The sequence below is a fragment of the Crotalus tigris genome, unplaced genomic scaffold, assembly GCF_016545835.1.
Source record: "Crotalus tigris isolate CLP2741 ecotype Arizona unplaced genomic scaffold, ASM1654583v1 scf7180000024297.1652928, whole genome shotgun sequence".
NCBI lineage: Eukaryota > Metazoa > Chordata > Lepidosauria > Squamata > Viperidae > Crotalus > Crotalus tigris.
This window is the reverse complement of record NW_024100470.1, coordinates 948,107-968,445: the sequence shown is the minus strand read 5'-3', so window position 1 is coordinate 968,445 and position 20,339 is coordinate 948,107. Positions and strand designations below refer to the sequence as shown.

The following is a 20,339-nucleotide window of genomic DNA, read 5'->3' as shown; positions in this document are numbered from 1 at the left end:
AATTTGTGAGAGAAATTTCTTCTCCTTCAGAATATATTCACATGTTGTATTTTAAAAATGTTACAGTTAGATAATATGTCTGAGATATATATTCACAAAAGGATAGAAATTCATTTTTCAGCCATTGGTCTGCATGGATGGTTCTAAAAAATTTCTTTCATCACCCATCTTTTCCATGTTACAATAAGAAATTCCTATGGATTCTTATACTGCTGTAATTTAATGTGATGAACTCTACATTGAATTATATCAATTACAATATTTATTAGTCCAATTATTCATCAGTTGAAATATTCAGTAGATTAATCAAGGAGTAGGTGAAATGTAAAAATACATTTGACTTGAGTGTAATTCTATCCACATTCATTGACTGTATTACAAAAAAGGTTTATTAGTTTCTACAGTCTAGCAATAGCTCTATAACTACCAGGCAGTTCCAATTAAAGCATTAAGCTGGGCCGACTTTGCTGAATTACTTACTTACTTTAAGTCACTATTAAACATGTCTTCATTGATGCAGAATCTTCCACCCTGTATTAATAGCATTTTCTTTTTCAGACATGGATGATTGTTTACCATGCCCAGAAGGACAATATCCAAATAACAACCATGACTTGTGCCTTCCAAAACATATAACTTTCCTGTCTTATGAAGAGTTGTTAGGGACTAGTTTGGCCTTTACGGCAATTGTCTTTGCTTGCATAGCCACTGGGGTGCTTGGGATCTTCATCAAATACCAGGATACTCCCATTGTCAAGGCCAACAACCGGAACATCACCTACCTTCTCCTCATCTCTCTTGTGCTCTCATTCCTTTGCAGTTTATTATTCATTGGGCAACCTGAAAACATGACCTGCCTTTTCCGACAAACAGCTTTTGGGATTGTCTTCACAGTAGCCATTTCTTGTATATTGGCCAAAACCATCATTGTGATTTTAGCTTTCATGGCTTCAGTACCAGGATCCAAGATAAGGAGGTGGTTGGGCAAGCGATTAGATAATTACATTGTTGTTTCTTGTTCCCTTGGTCAAATCATTCTTTGCACAGCATGGCTTGTAACCTCACCCCCATATCCAGAAGCTGATATGAACCTAGTGGCAGATCAAATCATCCTGGGATGTAATGAAGGCTCCACTGTCATCTTTTATTGTGTCTTGCTTTACCTCCTTTTCCTTGCTATTTTTGGTTTCATTGTAGCTTTCCTAGCCCGGCATTTACCAGACAGTTTCAATGAGACCAAGTTCATCTTCTTCAGCCTGTTGTATTTTTGCAGTGTCTGGTTGTCTTTTTTTCCAACATATCTGAGCACCAAGGGGAAATACATGGTGGCTGTGGAGATCTTTTCCATATTATCTTCCAGTACAGGGTCACTGGGCTGCATCTTTTTCCCCAAATGCTTTGTTATTCTACTAAGGCCTGATCTGAATAATAAAAAGCAGTTAATGAGAGGCAAGGGATAAGGAATATAATTACATAATATTGTTTCAGTGAAAGATACATACATTGAAGACTAATAAAAAAATTAGAACTTTACCTATAGTAGTGGGCCGACCCTTTTCTGTCATTTTTTATAATACCATGAATTACCCTGTTTTCCATTTGGCTTCTGGGTGGAATTCAATTTTACTACATTTAAAGCCTTCAAGGACATAACACCACCCAATTTATATTAATATTCAATCTAAATTAATTACAGTGTATTGTATAGAACAATATATATGTAATTATATCATGTAACAAAGTGCTGCTTTGTGCAATGTTGATATTTTATTAGTAGAATTTGGAGTTGTTTATTTAAGAAATTATTTTCATCAGACTAATCTCTTTCAGATTATGAACAACACTTACAGCAACAGAATAAGAAGGACTAAACAAAAGCAATTAAAGAGATAAGCAAAAATATAAATCAATCTAAATGTCTGTGGAGACATTCTGAGTCATCCAGGTCATGATTGTCTCAAAGGTGTTCTTTCAAAAGGCAACTGGACTTTCTTTGCTTTTCCTTGAAGATACTTCACTTCTCATCCAAGAAGCTTCTTCAGTTCTGACTGAATCATGGAAAATGGAAGGATTTATATTCCTTGCAGCCATGTGGTTGTTAGCACTCTTTCTGAGACTCATTGAGACTCATTGTGCTCTCAGGGTCACCTGAATAGTGCAAATAGGTGTGGAACCTTCTTGGAACTGTTGAAAGGACTGTGCTGTAAACAGGAGATAGGTGGCATCATAACCTTCCCCTTCTGTTGAAAGGAGCTGTTCAATCTTAATGAAGATTGACTCCTCTTTGACTCCTATTTCAAACCAATGACCAGATGACTTTAAGGAATATAAATCCTTCCCTTCTCCACCATTCAGTCAGAACTGAAGAAGCTTCTTGAGAAGCGAAGCATCTTCAAGGAAAAACAAAGAAGGTCCAGTTGCCTCTTGAAAAAGCACGTTTGGGATAATTCAATCTACTTTGCACCAACCCACTTACTGCATCTCTTCACAATGTCTGCTTCTTATGAACCATCCCTGCTTTCACTACAGCTGTATACTACTCTGCATATTTTTATTATTTAATTGTTTAAATTTCTGGTCACTGTTCCCTAAGTTTCTATGAACTTGGACATAAGGTAACTCTCATGTCTACCAATTGCTCTCTCCTACTACCAATTGCATTTCAGAATTTTGAATGGTTGTCAAATCTATATCTAAGGCCACCCAGAGAAGAACTCAGACTTTTTACTAGTTAAAACAAAAAGTCATAAAAAGAGATGAAGATAGAAGCTGCAGAAACTGCTATAGCAATTTGAGGGTTTTGTTTGTTTGTTTTGCTTTGCTTTTGTCAAAAAAGTTGAAAAGAGCAAAACTTTTCACACCATTAGACTTGGTAAATACCTTTTTCTTTCTCCAGCTATATGAAAGCTTTTACTATCTAGTAGTTTTTATTGTTTGGTGCCTTCAATACATATAGTCAGGTTTGGCTTTAAGCTCAACCAGGTTTTGAGGACTCTTACAAAATGTCTGCTACATTCAACCTGCTTTTTTTTTTTTACAATAGCAGAAATGAAAATAATAGTTGATTTAACTGATACAGCTGGTTTTAATATGAACTTTAAATTTTACTGTGATGATACTAGTTTCATCACAGAGGGGGAAAGAAATGCAAGGTGCTAGGTGAGATATGTAGTACCCACAGAACACTGTCCAAATAGCAAAACTATACAAGCAAGGTCTCAAAGGAGCAGAAGTAGTAGTCTAAAGTAGTTTATTTATAGTACTCTAAGGCAGCTGTCCGCAACCTTTCTGACTCTGGGGACCAGCAGTGGCAGCAAGGGGGAGGGGATGGTTTCATGTGCATGGACGCTGCTTGCAAAATGTAGCTTTGCATACTCGTGTGCTTGCCTGCTGCTTGCGCAGCCTGGCTCACAATGGGCTACGATCTGGCACCAGGTTGTGGACCAGGGGTTGGGAACCCCTGATCTAAGGGAAAAAGACTTAGACCACATCCCTCCAACTTTCTGGCGTGTGATACCCTTTCCAGATGATACAAATTGACTTTGTTGATATGACCCATACTTCCCATTACACTCCTGACTATCAATTATATATGGGCAACCATAGAATAATGCCTATCCCAGAAGGTTTTCAACCAAATCCATGATCAGATTACTTATATGCTCTATATTCTTTTCAACCCTAACATCTATGGTAATGCAACCAATATGTTTCTTTTTATTAAGACAATAACTGTTTTTGAAGAGACTAACAGTACAAGAGTGAGGAAGCAACTTGAGGCTTGCTAATTAGAAATATTCATGCTTCCATCATCTATTACCTATGTATGTGTATGACTATGATTTTCTTCTTTCTTAGAATGTATAAAGTTCATCCTTTTGTCTGTAGGAATCCCTGCCATTATTTTCTGGATGTAATTCCTCCAGGGAACACTGAATAAATAATTATTGAGCCTTGATAATTGATTTTTGGGTCCTACGTTTGATTCTACAATAGTACTATTTTCAATTCCTCTGGATAGTTTTATTACTTTAATGTATGAATATATAACGATGTAAATTGTTGATATTAAGTCCTCTGTCCTTTTATCTCTTTTCTACTCTTCATTTTTCCCTCTTGTTTTCCCCTATTTTTTGTCTTAATTTGGCAGACACCTGTTTCTGATGGTTGCTGATGTTTAATAAAAGTATACTATATTGTTTGTTAGTTCAAATGAGTGGCATATACATTTGATCTAAATTTGATCTACAGATTGCCTGTGGGTATGCTGGGTGCAAATTAATTGGAAATGACTCACAGTCATTTTCTAAAATCTAGAAATAGTGAGTCTTAAAATACATAGGTCTAAATCAGGTAGACATTAAATGGCATTGGGACTGATTTTTTTTATGTGTTCGTCTCTTTATTTATTTGTATCCCATCTTTACTATTTTTACAAATAACTCAAGGTGGGAAGCATATCAAACACACTTTCCTCCTCCCATTTTCCCCTGAAAAATAACCCTTAAAGGTGATTTGGGCTGAGAGAGACAGTGACTGGCCCAAAGTCACCCAGCTCCACAGAGCCATCTGCTCCTAAACAAGAAATGATTAGTTCAACCAGACCTCATATTGTAAATTAATTCAGTATGCAGGAACATAGCCCTGTCCAGAACCAATGATGGCATTTTTCCTACTTCAGTTTAATCTCTTCTGGAAGATGATTATGGGTTGATTTATCCAAAGGCACTTTGGAGGTCCTGAAAAAGAGGTACCCTGCAATTGCTGGGACTGTCTGGGACTTTTTCAAAAGGCAATTGGACTGTATTTTCCATGAGAAAGAGGAACAAAACATTTTATTCCTCATCCAAGAAACTTCATCAATTGTGATGGAAGGGGGATGGAAAGATAGGTGCTGACAGTTGAGATTGGATGATGGGGAGAATGGAAGGACAGGTCCTGCTCTCCCATCCAGTCTCAACTGTCAATACCTATCCTTCCAACCACCACCCAATCAGAAAGATGGAGTTTCTTGGATGAGAAACAAAATATTTTGTTCTTCTTCCTCAAAGAAAAAAAAAGTCCAGATGCCTTTTGAAAAAGTACCTTTGAGACAAGTATGGATGACTGAGAATCTCCAGACAGATTGTTGGGACAATTAGTCATATAACTATATTGTATATTTTAATTTTATTTTTCTATCAATTGAGAAATACACGTTCATAAATTTAAAATAGGTATTTATTTAATTTCCATATAGTTATAATCTATATAATCTCAAGTTAAACAAATGGATGGAAGCAACACATCACATCTATGCTTAAAATACTAAACTGGATACAGAAGGATACAGAAGGATCTGGACAGACTTGAACACTGGGCACTATCTAACAAAATGAAATTTAATGGTGAAAAAAGTAAGGTTCTACGTTTAGGCAAGAAAAAAACAAATGCACAGGTATAGTATAGGGGGTACCTTGCTCAATAGCAGTAACTATGAGAGGGATCTTGGAGTCCTAGGGGACAATCACTTATATATGAGCCAGCAGTGTGCTGCAGCTGCCAAAAAAATTGCATAATTACTACTACTACTACTACTACTACTACTACTACTACTAATAATAATAATAATAATAATAATAATAATAATAATAAAGTTGGAAGGGACTTTGGAGGTCATCTAGTCCAACCCCCTACTCAGGCAGGAAACCCTATACCATTTGAGACAAGTGGCTGTCCAGTCTTTTCTTAAAAATTTCCAGTGTTGGAGCATTCACAGCTTCTGGAGGCAGGTTGTTCCACTGATCAATTGTTCTAACTGTCAAGAAATTTTTCCTTAGTTCTTGGTTGCTTCTCTCTTTGGTTAGTTTCCAACCATTACTTCACCAAGGTGTCAATCTTGGTTTTGGGCCTGACATCAGTCTTGCCAGACTGAAGATTCCACTATATGCAACTACAATGTACTCTATGAACTATTAGAGTGCAGGTGTCCTCACCTTCTTTTCTCAAATGTAACATCTGCACTGAGTTGCCTGTCACTTCTCTGGAACACATCCCCTCTCTTCTGGGAATCCAGCTCCTTACTACATTCCATTACAGTTTACTTCCTTAGTTTTTCATCAAACTATAGAATGACCAGAGATTGAACAGGCACCACTGGTCAGATGGCTTCTAGTGCTGAGTGGAGGGATGGGAAATTCTGTGATGAAAAGACATGATGTTAACTATCCAAGACTTCTAATGAAATTCATGGACGGTTAGTAAAACCCCACTTTTTCAAGTGGTTGATAGGATTGCATGATATAAAAGAAATGCATCTTTCAAGTGATAGTCAAGAACCAGGAACACCTGGATCTTCAGCTACCCATAGGCCTGAACCTTTGCCAAGAGTGTTATTATTAGGAATAGTTTGGGGAAAAGCATAACAAGCAGAAACAGGATGACCACAAATATGACACTGGAATTTGATTATTGATGTATTTTTTTCTCAATATTGCCAAAGTTCAGCATATTAATGTATTCTCAAAATTATTACACTTAAATATAGAAAGGAAAGAAAATAAAAATACCTATTTCAGTATAATAAATAGCTCATTGCTTATGTTCTGCATATTAAAGTTGGGATGGCTATTTCTAGTATGGTGCAAGGGAAGGGATTTTGGTGAGTGCCTAGAGCACGGGTCGGCAACCTCCGGCTCCGGAGCCACATGTGGCTCTTTGAGCCTTTTCCTGCGGCTCCCAGCCTCCTCTGTCATTTGCAGATAGAGAGACAGACACAGAGAGAGGCATTTGCGCTTCCCTGATTCCCTTCTCTCTCTCTCTCTCTCTCTTTGTGTGTGTATAAAAAAAAGAGTGGCCTCATGCTGTTCCGACAAGCTGACAGGTTTATTGGGTGGGGCTCCTCCGTTTGCTGCATCTCGGCAGGAAGCAGGAAGCAGGAAGGGCAGGAGAGAGCCAGCCCAATAATGTGTGTCAGCTTGTTGCAGAATAGCATGAAGCCAGCTTGCCAGGTTAGCAGAAGATGGGAGAGAGGGAGAGAGGGGAGAGAGAGGGGGGGAAGAGAGGGAAAGAGAGAGAGAAAGAGAGAGAGAGAAAAAAAAGAAAGGAAAGAGAGGGAGAGGAAGAGAGAGAGGGAGAGCAAGAAAAAGAGAGAGAGGGAGGGAGAGGGGAGGAAAGAGAGAGAAAGAGAGAGGGGGGAGAGGAAAGAGAGCAAGAGCAAGAGAGAGAAAGAGAGAGGGAGAGAGGAAAGAGAGAGAGAGAGAGAGAGAGAGAGAGAGAGAGAACTCATGTACAGCAGCCTCTATTTCTTTTTAATTAAACTCTTCAATCAAGGTCTCCACCCCTTGCGTGCGCATGCACGCACAGGTTTTGTGGCTCCCACTGTTTTCTTTTCTCTGAGAAATGGGTCCAAGGGGCTCTTTGAGTGTTTAAGGTTGCAGTCCCCTGGCCTAGAGCAACCAGAAGGGATAGATGAATTGACATGATATGACTTCTGATGTGTTTGTTTTGAACAACTTTTAGTTTCTAAATGTGGTCTTGAGAGAACATATCTTTCACTGAAAGACTACTATGGAATTGTACTTCTTGCCTCTCATTAACTGTTTTTTATTATTTAGATTAGGCCTTAGTAGAATAACAAAGCATTTTGGAAAAAAGATGCAGCCCAGTAACCCTGCACTGGAAGAAAGAATAGAAAAGACCTCCACAGCCATCATGTATTTTCCTTTGATGCTCAGATATGTTGGAAAAAAGGACAACCAGACATTGCAAAACCATAACAGGCTAAAGGAGATAAACTTGGTCTCATTAAAACTGTCTGGTAAATGCCGTGCTTTGAAAGCCACACTGAAACCAACAATGGCAAGGAAAAGCAGGTAGAGCAAAATACAGTAAAACATGAGAGTAGAGCCTTCATTACATCCCAGGATGATTTCATTAGCCACTAGGTTAATATCAGCATCTGGGTATGGGGGTGAGGTTACAAGCCATATAGCACAAAGAGTGACTTGAATGAGGGAACAAGAAACAACAACATAATTATCTAATGGTTTGCCCAACCATTTTCTCATCTTTGAACCTGGTATTGAAGCCATGAAAACTAAAATCACAACAATAGTTTTGGCCAATATACAAGAAATGGCTACTGAGAAGACAACTCCAAAAGCACTTTGTCGCAAAAGGCAGGTCACCTTTTCAGGTTTTCCAATGAATAAAAAACTACAAAGGAATGAGAGCAAAAGGGAGACAAGAAGAAGGTACGTGATGTTCCGGTTGTTGGCCTTGACTATGGGAGTGTCCTGGTATTTGATGAATATCCCAAGCACCACAGTGGCAATGCAAGCAAAGACAATTTCAGCAGTGACCAAACTGATTCCTAATGGATCTTCATAAGACAAGAAAACTGTATGTTTTGGAAGACATGAGTCATGGTTATTGTTTGGATACTGTCCTTCTGGGCATGGCAAACAATCATCCATATCTGTGGAAATGAATGAAATAATGAATGAATACATTGCTTTTATTACAATGTAGAAGATACTGTTTTAATTAAGACATATGCAATATTGAAAAAAAAATGAGAATATAGCATAATGGCCTCTGGTTAATGCTTCAATTGGAGGCTCCCTAAGTGATATACAATTATTAGCTATTCGAAGGGCACTAATAGACAACCTCTACAATATAGTCAATGAAACTATATAGAACTGTACTTAGATTAACTCTTTGATTAAGCTACCAAATATTAGAACTGGTACAGAATATGATCAAAGTATTTTTATTGTTTTGCTTATTTTCATTGGGGGAAGGGTGGTCAGCAGTTAAAGACCTTGAGCTTGTCAGCTGGAAAGCTGAGAACCTCGCTTCGAGACTTGAGTGGCTACATGACAGGGTGAGCTCCCATTACTTGCCCCAGCTCCTGCCCACATAGCAGTTTGGAAGCACACAAATGTAAGTAGATAAATAGGTAGCACTTCAATGGGAAGATAACAGAGGTCCATATGCCTTGGCATATAGTTGTCCTGGCCACATGACCTCAAAAATGTCTTTGGACAACACTTGCTTCCTCAACTAAGAAATGGAGATGAGCACATAAACCCATAAAGTCAGACTCAACTGGACAGGATAAACCTTTACCTTTATCTTTTGTTTGCATAGTTTAAAATATTAAAATAAAGTGGCACCTGAAGTCATAGATATTACATAATAGATATAAGGTAAAAGTAAACATTTTAAAATCCAGTCTTTCATCTCAGTGTTTGGAAAATGAATTCCTAGCTCATTATAAGTATATATCAAGGCATAATATCTCAAGGTATCATTTTCAAATAGGAGAAAAGAATAGATTCTGGTGAGAGAAAAGTTATTCATCTTGCAGGTTTTTTTAACTGGAGACCAGTCCACACTTTCATTGCTTATTTACAGAACTGTAGTTAGCCTGGATAACCTATAAATTGAGGTGATGCAAATTTATGACAATTAGAATATGCATTTGATTGGATAGAGTAGTAGGTATATGATTAGACAGAGAAGCACAACAGGCCTCTAGTGAGGAATTTAAAACTAGAAAGGCAATGCTGGTTTTTAGAGAACAACTGGACAGTATGAACTTAATATCTTTCTAGACCTACTGTTAAACTTGCTTTAGTTTGGAGAGTCTATGCCTTCCTCTTTGTATTTATCTGGTTTTTATCAACATTAATTGGCTAGATGTCTTAAGGATGAGATGACAAGGTTCATTGTTCCTGGGAAGTTAATTAGGGAGGAGATAAATTAGTTTCCTTCATTTCACTTCATCCCAACCATCCCTATATTATCTCTGAGAGCACATAACATATACAATATTACATAAATATTGAATGTATTCCACACAGGTTTTCATGGAATAATTAATATTTATAAACTGAAAAAATCTTACCATTCTGACTTGTAATCTTTCCTTCTGGGCATGGAAGGCACTCATAGCAGCAAAATGGCTTTCCTTCTATTTTGACCCTACTAGAACCAGATTGACAATTGTCATTACATAGGGAATGAGGTCTTTTCTGAGTGAAGGAGATGAAAAATTAAAAAAAAATCAGTTTGGTAGTTTTGCTGTGCTCAGAGGCATTATGCTTACTGAAACACAGACACATATTCTAGATGTGGGGACCACGAGAATGAGAGATTATAATGATTTCCTTTTACATGGTATGTGTGCCAAGAGATCATGACAAGCATTTACAGGGTGCAGCAAATCTTGGTTATCATGGAAGATACTTACCAAGCTAAGATTTGAAGTGCAGCAGGCAGGGATTTGGGTTCAATGTAATTCATACATTGGTCACCTATCCAAGGCAATAGCCTTATTCTACTTAATATTAAGCTCAGCTCTTTGACAACAACATAGAAAGTATTTTACTATTCACCTCTAGAATTTTTCTGCAATCAATCAACCAACCACCAACCAACTAATCAATCAATCAATCAGAACAGAGCTGGAAGGGACCTTGGAGGTCTTCTAGTCCAACCCCCTGCTCAAGCAGGAGACTCTATACCCAGTGGTGGGATTCAGATATGTGAATAATCAGTTCTCTGTGTGGATACCACTTCCGGAAGTCCATTCTGGGCCTGGGCAACAAAAAATTAGCTACCGGTTCTGCTGAAGTGGTGCGAACCGGTTGAATCCCACTACTGCCTATAGCATTTCAGAAAAGCAGATGTCCAGTCTCTTCTTAAAGGTCTCTAGTGATGAAGCACCCACAATTGCTGAAGGCAAGCTGTTCCACTGGTTAATTGTTCTCCCTGTTAGGAAGTTTTTCCTTAATGCCAGATTGCTTCTCTCCTTGGTTAGTTTCCATCCATTGTTTCTTGTCTTGCCTTCTTGTGCTTTGGTAAATAAGTTGACTCCCTCTTCTTTGTTGCAGCCCCTCAAATACTGGAATACTGCTATCATGTCACCCTAGTCTTTCTTTTCTCTAAACTAGAGAATATTCTAATCCCTGACATTTTCACTTTTGTAGCTATTCCAGTCTGCAACAATTTCAATTCAAAACATGATTTCAGTTTTTGAATAGGGTTATTGATGTTACAGTAGAAACAGTAGATCACCCCCCATTTAATAACCTTTTAAGTTATGACGGGCTTTTAAAAATCTACTTATGACTGTCCAAAAAGATATTACTGTTGCTCCCCTTCCACAGTCACACAATCCATTTTGGGTGATTGGCAATTTGTTCACCTACAACCAGTTGCAGTAGCCTGTGGTCCCATGAACAAAATATATGACTTTTTTGTGATTTCGGATGGTCCTTTTAGTTTCTGATAAAATTGTCTATTAGATATGGATGTGTATTTTCTTAATAACCATTTTAAAATGGTCATAAAATCAAATCTGGTCATGTGTTGCCTCTTCTTAAAACTGCTAGGATTTACTACCAAAATTTCAGTCCCGATTGTGGTTATAAGTTAAGGAATATTTTTATTTAGAATGTGGTTAATTCATCCTCAAATCTATATAAAATATTGTGTATATCTGATTAAATCGTACATTGTACACTTTCCAAAAGAGATGGGTTATTAAGAAATATGAAGAATAAATAAATTGTCTGTCTATCTGTCTGTCTGTCTATCTATCTATATCTATCTATCTATCTATCTATCTATCTATCTATCTATCTATCTATCTATCTATCATTTATCTTCTAGGTCATACAATCGTTTCCTAAAAATGTTGACTAGTTTTAATGAGAAAGATCTAAGAAGCATAACCCTTTTTAAAAAAGTTATTCAAAAAGTTCTCAAGATGTGGTCATCTAATTGAACTAAGGAGCAGATCCCAATTCAAATTGCTAGTACAACAACTGAATAAATTGACAGCACTGCAGTAAAAGAAAAAGTCGCATTTGTTGAATATTCAGAATGTAGATTAAACCATTCCTAAATCTATACAATATATATACCTGGTTAAATCTTGTGGGCCATATCATGGAGATTTCATGAATGTTAAGTGATTTGGAAGAGAAAGAGTTTGGGTCTACCCATCCAACTTTGACTTTTGTAAATGTGTTATTTGAATATGTGACCCAGCTGAAAATATCAAATCCAGCAATTATATGTCCTTTGTCATCAAAGGAAATATTTTCTCCAGCACTGTTTATAAAGGAGGTACTTCTTATAAACTTGTGGAGCTGAATTGGAGAGAAAGTAGAAGAAAAAAATGATTCTAAGAGAACTTGCATAATAGTCCTAATACAATTTAAAACTAAGATGAATGATCTTTGAGGGACAACATGTATTGAATTTGGAAAAGGAGGAGACATTATTCAAGACAGTTGCCTGGATGTGAAGTGAAGAGGAACTAAAAAACCCTCTTGATGAGGGTGAAAGAGAAGACTGAAAAAGTTGGCTTGAAACTCAACATTAAAAAAAAAAAAACTAAGATCATGGTATCTGGTTCCATCACTTTCTGGCAAATAGAAGGGGAAAAATGGGAATCAGTGATAGGTTATATTTCTTCTACATCTTGCATGACAATGGTCCATAGAGTCAAAGTTATGGTTTTCCCAGTAGTAATGTATGGCTCTGAGAATTGGACCATTTACAAGGCTGAGAACCAAAGAACTGATAGCCATCATTATATCTTGGGAGTTTTGATAATGAATTACATAGGCATTTAAGAGGTATAAGAAGAACTACAATTTTGTTTGTTTTATATTTCTTTCCTGGTGCTTCTAGGTAACATGTTGTTCCCATATACTATTATTGCCATACTATTTCACTATCTATTCTGTCTCCTTCTACATTGTTTTGGATATTACCTGCCAGGCTTTTTCAAGTAGATATTCTTGTCTCATGTTTGTTATCTTTGCCCTCTCTTTTGACTTGGATGAAGTTATGGCATACAAAGCATATGCCATAATGTAAACTGCATTGTAGATACTATAACTGTGACCAGACATGCTTGTGTCAAACAGTGTTCCAGGTAGACTATCCAACCTTTCTTCCCCAGTGCATATCTCTTCATCTCTCTCTTCTAGAGAGGAATTTGAGAAATCACAATTAAACACATTTTTCCAGAAGATTTGGATAAAGCCATCTTTATTTTCTGAGAATGGGTTTCTTTCCTTCAGAAATTTCTGGAACCCAATAGGGAAATTTGTATGAACAGCAAATGACAGAGCTCCATGGAGGAAATGTATTTCACAATCTCTTAGAAAACCAGGAGATGCAAAATCCATCTGGGCTGTCATAATCCACACTCGGCTTTTAATTCTTATATCATAAAATTGTGAGAATTGGAAAATTGTTCTTAAGACACTAACAGTATGTATTTCACCTTGAATGACAACAGTATTGGCAGTACTTCCTGTGACAATACGTGAAGTTGCAAACCATTCTGTTGCACTTTCAGCAATATTACTTGAAAAGGTTATTTTGGGTATTGTTTCTAAGAATTCCACACAAATACCCTTCTGAGAATATAAGGGAAGTACATACTGTACAAACCCATCTCCATTGTCATCATCAGAAATAATCACGCCAATCCAGATCCACCTGAAATGCAGTAGCAACTCAAGAATGCCCCAATAGTGATGGGTCTCATTGGGAAACATCTTGTGAAAAAAATCTTCTTTGGTTTTGTCTTTTATTATTGAAGAAGACCCATATAAAATCTTGAAAAAAAATGGAAAGAGGTCAGACACAATTAAAATCAATATTCTCATACTCTTAGTTGAAAAGAACTGGTTTCACTCTTTTTTTCTTTTCAGATTTTTATCTTATTTAATTTTCTGATCATTTAAATATTTCTTATGACAAATGTCCAAAGCAAAATATTTTTTGTAAACCACAGGTATTTCAGGAACTATTATGCATTCTTAAGACATTTTGTTATTAAACAACACCTAGTGCAATCTTCATGCATGCAATTGGACTTTCCAAAGCTTTTTTCAAAAACTCCAAACTGATGTTGCTCAGCAAATGCAGAATCTATAGTGACATATGGATGAATTATTGCCAAATACAGGAAATCCTTAAATGTCCATGAAGATTCTCAGTTATCCAGGTCATAATTATCCCAAAGATGCTTTTTCACGAGGAAACTGGATTTCTTGTTTTTCTTTGAGGATGTTTTGTTTCTCATCCAAGAAGCCTTTTCAGCTCTGACTGGATGATAGGAGAATGAAAGGATTTATACTCCTTACAGGATATTTAAGTTCTAGGTACTTACAACTCAGTTCTAGAATTCTGATGGTGTCACCTCCTCTGTAGTCACATTAATGTATTTTAGGCAGTTGGTAAGCAACTCACCATTTCAGTGGATTGCAGCATTATTGATCAGGAATCTGATAAATTTGATGTTTGCTCTTATGTTGAGATGGCAAGGCCTCAGCAGGCCTTTGATGCCATGGAAAGTTCCAAAGGAAATCACTAGCCTGTGGGTTAGGCACATGACCAAAACCACAGAAGGTATGCTTGACAATGTTTACAATTTCTATATTTCTTACCTTATCTATTCTGTGCCAGCTTCCTCTTATGTAACCAAGAGAAAGCAAAGAAATGTATAAATATCTGCTTTACACTGTGCTCAGGGTTCCTCTACTTTTAGGGACGACCTGTCTTTATTCAGCTGAATAAATGCGTGTATCAAGACAAAAGCAGGCTCCAGCTTTTATTTCCCACTGAGTTGCACCTATCAAGCGTGATAACAACATTCCTCAATCACACAACACAATTTACAAAGTTTCATGTTGGAAACTGGCTGATCATATATGTGCTTCAACCCACACTTGTCATGAATTAGGATAGAAATTCCAGGATACCTTGCAATCATAAGTTACAGACTACCTGTATTCTAATTGATTATAAATACATCGAAGTGTGCCAATTTATTCAGCACCCAACTATTTTCAGTGCTTCATAAATACATCACCTACAGAATTAATAAGATTTCCATTTTCTGTCTCCCTCTTATGAAATAACTTAAATGTAATAAACCTATATCTTTCATATCTTTTTTTACCTGTGGAATCTTGTAGGTGCTCAAGATGTTTGTCATGTGGAGACAGACTTCAGAAGTAGGTCCCCCAATGACTCCCACAATCCTATTCTGAATATCACATTTGTAGTTTGGGGTGAACTTGTCCTGGGTGGATAGAAGTTCCATTGAGGCAAGAAAGGTCCCCCTTGCCAAAAAATAGCTGTTTAAGATGTGGAAGCCCAAACTGACATTGGGTAAGATTTGAGGATTCCCATTGAGTTCCTTCACAGCAAATACCAAGGCCAGGATGTGCTGGTAATTCTGAGTGAACATCCTAGGTTATGAGCAATAGGTTCCAGGTTACCACATTCTTTAGCTCTTATTACTAATTCTACCTTGACACCATCATTCTCATAACTGGCCCCTTGAAAATAGGAGACTCATTGTATGGAATAGGTTTGAAACATACTATATAAAGTATACATGCCAATTGGTGAAATTATCCATAAAAATGAAACAAAATGTTCCATAAATGAAAATACAAAATGCATGATTAAAACAATAGGACACAAGCTTCTGTTAAAGCAATGGAAATTGGGACAAGAATATATAACTGCTGTACAGAATTAAAAATAAAGTGAAAGGGCAATTTTATATTAAATTACATGCCTAGGAAGATTTGGATTAATTGAAATCAATAACAGTTTTATAATATATTGCAAATCAGCAGATATTAAAAAAGGGGAATCACAAAGTATAATACATTATTTTTGCTTTTCTTTCTTTGTATTCTTTTCCAATTATTAGTTTTGTGTATTTTAATATTGTTAAACTTGCACCCTGACCTACAGCCTAAATGTTGGAGATGTGGTTGTTCGGATGCCACCTATTATCATATTTGGTGGTTGTGTAGAGAGATAAAAGCCTTCTGGATTAAGATATGGTGGAATATTCAGAGAATTTTTAGATGGAGGGTAAAATTTACTCCACAACTATTCTTGTTAGGTATAGTTACTGATTGTGATACAAAGGAGGCTACATTGATGTTAAATTTGATTACAGCCACAAGGCTGTTAGTAGGACAATACTGGAAGAAGGAATCTTTGCCTACAATGCAGGAATGGTTTCTTAAAGTGTTTTATTTGGCGGAAATGGCAAAGATTTCGGCTTTTTTAAAGGAATAAACGCAAGAGAATTTTCTTGCTGTTTGGGATAAATGGATAAAATTTATACAATTTAGATTGGATATTAAAAAATACTACATAGCTTTTCTATAACTTTTATTTTTATATATATATACATATATCTCAGTGTTATGTTTTTCTTTTTTTATATATATAATTTTTTCTAAATTCTTTCTTAATAAAGCCTATATTCTGCTCTGGGAAGCTCGGGGGGGGAAGGGGGTGCGTTTTTTGGGGGGGGGTTGGGGAAGGGGAGTTTTGTTATGTCATGTTTAGTTTTTTTTTGTATATGTTGTTTTTTGTATTGTTATCTTGTTTTTCTGTAAAAATTTATAAAAATTTTTAATAAAAAAAAAAATTGTTAAACTTGCTTTGCCCAATTGTTGTTCCCTTTTTTTTTTTTTTATTAAAAGTTTTATAAATTTTACAAAAAAGAAAAAAGAATACAAAACAAGAGACAACATATACAAAAAAAATAAAACTAAACAATACATATATATAAAAAAAAACCCCCCACCCCTCCCAAAAAAAAACCCCCCACCCCTCCCTTCCCCCCCCCCTGAGCTTCCCAGAGCAGAATATAGGCTTAAGAAATAAAAATAAAAATTAGATTAAGAACTTTATATTTATATATATAAAAAGATTATCTATAATATATATGAAAATAAAACTTATGAAAAAACTATATAATATTTTTGTATACCCAATCTAAATTGTATAAATTTTATCCATTTATCCCAAACAGCAAGAAACTTCTCTTGCGTTTGTTGCTTTAAGAAAGCCGAAATCTTTGCCATTTCCGCCAGATAAGCTACTTTAAGAAACCATTCCTGCAATGTAGGCAAAGATTCCTTCTTCCAGTATTGTCCTACTAACAGCCTAGCGGCTGTAATCAAATTTAACATCAATACAACCTCCTTTGTATCACAATCTGTAACAATACCTAACAAAAATAATTGCGGAGTAAATTTTACCCTCCTTCTAAAAATTCTCTGGATATTCCACCATATTTTGATCCAAAATGCTTTTATCTCTCTGCATGACCACCAAATATGATAATAGGAAGCCTCCTTATAACCACATCTCCAACATTTGGGTTGCACGTCAGGGTACATATAAGACATTTTTTGTGGATCAAGGTGCCATCTATAAAACATTTTATAAAAATTCTCCCTTAAGTTCTGTGCTTGTGTAAATTTGACATTTCTCACCCAAATATTTTCCCAGGTGTCCAATGAGACTGGCTCACCAAAATTCTGCGCCCATCTTATCATACAATCTTTAATTAGTTCCGTTTCTGAATCCAATTCAACTAAAACCGCATAAATTCTCTTAATGTGGGTTTGTCTTGAATCCTTCACTTGCTTGATAAGATTTTCATCTTCTCTAAGAAAACCCACCTTACAATCCATCTTCCATCTGTCTAATAATTGCCTATATTGGAACCAAGAATAAATAAAATTTTCTTGCGCTAACTCTTCCCATGATTTTAATTGCCAGTTTTGTCCATCCCATTTAAGTAACTGTCTGTAAGACACCATATCCATTTTAACCCCTCTTTTTATTGCTTCTATCGCATGCCAAGGTATAGCCCATAATGGTACTTTGAAATCACTTTTATAATATTTTCTCCAAATCCTAAGTAAAGAAATTCTTAAGATATGAGATTTAAAAGCCCAATCCATTTTTTTATTGAATATTAAATAGGCATGCCACCCATAAAGTAAATCCCATCCCTCTAGATAAAGTATCTCAGAATTTGTCAAATTTACCCAATCACTGATTAGTGTTAAAACCACCGCATCATAATATAATTTCAAATTTGGTACCTTAAGTCCACCCCTCTCACGGAAGTCTTGCATAATTTTAAACTTAACCCTTGGCTTTTTCCCTGCCCAGATAAATTTATTAAGACCCTTCTGCCACTCATTTAAATTAATCTCATTTTTCAAAATTGGTAACATTTGAAACAGAAAAAGAAACTTGGGTAAAATATTCATTTTTATCACTGCAATTCTTCCCATGAGGGATAATTGCAACTTTTCCCAGTTCTTCAAGTCCTTCTGTACCCTGACCCACAACCTTTCATAATTATTTTTAAATAATTTTACATTAGAAACAGACAACATCACCCCCAAATATTTTACCTTATTAACAATCTCAAAACCCGTCAGGTTAGTCAAAATCTGCTTCTCCTGACTAGACATATTTTTAGGTAAAATTTTGGTCTTATTTACATTAATCTTAAAACCCGAGACCAAGCCATAATGATGAATCAACTGTAATAAGTTTACTACAGAATAATCAGGTTGCGACAAAGTAACAACCAAGTCATCCGCAAAAGCTCTTAACTTATATTCTTTTTTATTAACATATATTCCTTTAATTTCCTGAGACTCTCGAATTTTGATCAATAATATTTCCAATGTTAAAACAAACAACAATGGCGATAAAGGACACCCCTGTCTAGTACCTTTCTCTATTGTGAAAACCTCCGAAAGACCTCCATTAACAATAAGTTGTGCTGTTTGTTTTTGATATATTACCTTAAGGGCTTGTAATATGTTTTCACCAAAATTCATTTCTTCCATTACTCTTAGCATAAAATGCCAATTCAATTGGTCAAATGCTTTTTCAGCATCTAAAAATATGAGCCCTGCAGGAACTTGGTTGTTCTTATCTAAGTATTCTAATAGATTAATAATTTGTCTAACATTGTTTTTCATATACCTTCCTGTTATAAACCCTGATTGATCTTTATGCACAAGATGATGCACCACCCTCATAAGCCTATTTACCAAAATTTTTACAAATATCTTATAATCCACGTTTAAAAGAGATATAGGCCTATAATTTTTTGGTAAAGTAAGATCTTGATCCTCCTTTGGAATGTTCCCTTTTAATATACAATATAAATTGAAAGGAATATCTCTATATTATTATGTTTATTATATTCTAACTTTACAGATAGATAGATAGATAGATAGATAGATAGATAGATAGATAGATAGATAGATGGTAGAGAAAGAAAGAAAGAAAGAAAGAAAGAAAGAAAGAAAGAAAGAAAGAAAGAAAGAAAGAAAGAAAGAAAGAAAGTTGATAGACAGACAGACAGACGGACGGACGGACGGACGGACAGACAGACAGACATACAGACAGACAGACAGACAGACAGACAGACAGACAGACATAGTATTCCCCCCTCCAAAGGAATATCTTTTCCCCAGAGTTGCATTTTAGTATACTTTTCTTAATGGTTTTTCAGTCCTTCCAAATAGAAGATAATTTTTATATTATAGGTGATTATGTCCAACATTCATGATAGGAGATGACAATAGGAAGATTCTGAATGCTGAAGATACTGCCATACCTTTACAACTTGCAATTTTCAATAAAAATAAAAAATAGAAATTTTTATACTGCAGAGTGCTGAATAAAAATCTGCTATCCTCATCTCTTATTTTAATTTGGAACTTTAGATTAAACCCCTACATGAATGTAACTAGTGTGAAATCTATCTATCTAGAAAAATAGAAGATGCATTTCATTTTTCAGCCTACAGTACTTACAAAAGGTCATCAAAAGTTTCATCAGAAGGCTGCTTCTGAAACGTTATAGGACTGGAAAAAATGTAGACTTGAGAGGTAATACTAGCAATGATAAAGTCCCCAGGCTGATAATACTTGTGGAGAATAGGCAGAGGTGCCTTAATAGGACACTTAGTCAGAGGAATCATTCTCTGACCATAAAGTACAACTGCTAGGACTATCATCAGTGCCAAAAATAACATGATTTTACCAGAGATTCTTCCTAATTTATTCCATTTAGTCTGACCCCTCATTGAGTCTTTTAATATTGGTAATTCCCATGGCATTACTCAGCTGATTGAAAGCCAGAATCATATAGAATGTACTACCAATAATCCTAGTAGTGTAATTCTGCCTGTCTCATCCCTCATGAAAGGGAACACGAGATCATTGTTCATATCAATATAACATGAGATATTAGAATACTTATCCTCCTATCCAAAGAGAAAGTTCATGAAGTAGGAAGATACTGTACAGCATTAATTACAGTTATGTCATAATTACAGTGTGATGGGGGAATATTGTTAGCAGTGTTTCAATATCTCAGGGGCTGCCACAAAGAAGAGGGCGTCAAGCTATTCTCCAAAGCATCTGACAGGCAGAACAAGAAGCAACAGATGGAAACTGACC

General features: G+C 35.9%; 1 protein-coding gene across 1 annotated transcript; it reads right to left on the bottom strand.

Annotated features, from left to right (window-relative positions):
- Positions 1–7,532: 7,532 nt before the first annotated feature.
- Positions 7,533–15,271, bottom strand: LOC120299459 (vomeronasal type-2 receptor 26-like). Its single transcript, XM_039324315.1, has 4 exons — positions 14,981–15,271; positions 12,777–13,631; positions 9,896–10,022; positions 7,533–8,458 (listed from the first exon to the last, which is right to left on the bottom strand). The coding sequence occupies exons 1-4, from the start codon at positions 15,269–15,271 to the stop codon at positions 7,533–7,535; spliced, it is 2,199 nt and encodes a 732-aa protein (XP_039180249.1).
- Between the last annotated feature and the right edge of the window lie 5,068 nt (positions 15,272–20,339).